The sequence below is a fragment of the Rhincodon typus genome, unplaced genomic scaffold (genome assembly GCF_021869965.1).
Source record: "Rhincodon typus isolate 14 unplaced genomic scaffold, sRhiTyp1.1 hic_rhity00014122, whole genome shotgun sequence".
Taxonomy (NCBI): Eukaryota; Metazoa; Chordata; class Chondrichthyes; order Orectolobiformes; family Rhincodontidae; genus Rhincodon; species Rhincodon typus.
The window spans coordinates 2,375-3,489 of record NW_025979760.1 but is presented as its reverse complement, the minus strand read 5'-3'; the positions used below and the strand labels follow the sequence as shown (position 1 = coordinate 3,489).

At 57.4% G+C, this 1,115-nt stretch overlaps 1 protein-coding gene across 1 annotated transcript in view; it reads right to left on the bottom strand.

The window, feature by feature from the left end:
• LOC125482641 (low-density lipoprotein receptor-related protein 1-like) overlaps nt 1-1,115 on the bottom strand; it is a gene marked incomplete at its 3' end in the record, with an annotated part of 4,072 nt that overhangs the window by 1,609 nt on the left and 1,348 nt on the right. Inside the window, exon 2 of the mRNA XM_048594750.1 lies at nt 741-860. Coding sequence (XP_048450707.1) covers nt 741-860 — 120 coding nt within the window. The remainder of the gene's footprint in view (nt 1-740; nt 861-1,115) is intronic.

The following is a 1,115-nucleotide window of genomic DNA, read 5'->3' as shown; positions in this document are numbered from 1 at the left end:
TGTGGCAAAGACTTCCAAAGACTCAGCACCCTCCCTCCTCACATCAGGCTTACACTGGCGTGCCCCTTCATTCTCAGACCGTGCCCTCAGGTCGTGGACTGGACCACACAGCGAGGACATGTCCCCTCCTCATGCGACAAGCCCTCCATCCCCAGGGGATCGTTCTGGTGAACCTCCCCTGGACCACCCCCCACCCCAGCTCCCGAGGCCGGCGCGTCCTTCCTCAGACCCAAAACTGCTCACAATATTCCGAACGCGGCCTGGCCAGATCCTTACGCGGTCCCCAGCAGCACATCCCTGGCTCTCACCCTCTGGAAATGAACGCTGACATTGCACTTGCAATCCTGACCCTTAACGAGAATCCTGGACCACCAAGCTCGCCTCTGTACTTCAGATTTTGCAAAGCCTTTCTCCGTTTAGAAAGCAGACTGCGCCTGCAAACCTCCCAGCAGAACGCGTGACCCCCCCCCGCCAACATCCCCGCATTGCGTTCCACCTGCGACTTCTTTGCCCATTGTCCTGGCCCTTCCTCAACACTACCTGTCCCTCCCCCTGTCTCTGCGTCACCTGAAGGCCGGCTACAACGCGTAATCTCAGATTAAGTGGCGCTGCAGGCAAACTGTTCCCGACACAGCGTTTCAGCCCAAGCTGAACGGGACCCCGGGGAGGGGGTATTCTCTGCAGCCAACCACCCTGCGCACTCTTGCACATCGGTCATCAGAGGCCCGGCACCCACTCACCTCTGCATGATTTGCCGTCCTCTGCCAGCGCGTATGAATTGTTGCAGTAACAGCTCACCCCGGCATTGGTGACCGCACATCGGTGGGTGCAGCCTGCTCTGGTACAGTTCTCCGCACCCTCTGCACAGGAAGAGGAGAGGGAGGGGAGGTGAGTGCAGAGAGAGAAAATCACAAAACGCGCACACACAGACACATGCACACTCTCTCTCTCACACACACACATACTCACACTCTCTCTGACTCACACACAGATACACACACACACTCTCACATGCACACTCTCTCTGACACACACACTCTCACATGCACACTCTCTCTGACACACACACTCTCACATGCACACTGTCTCTGACACACACACACTCTCTCACATGC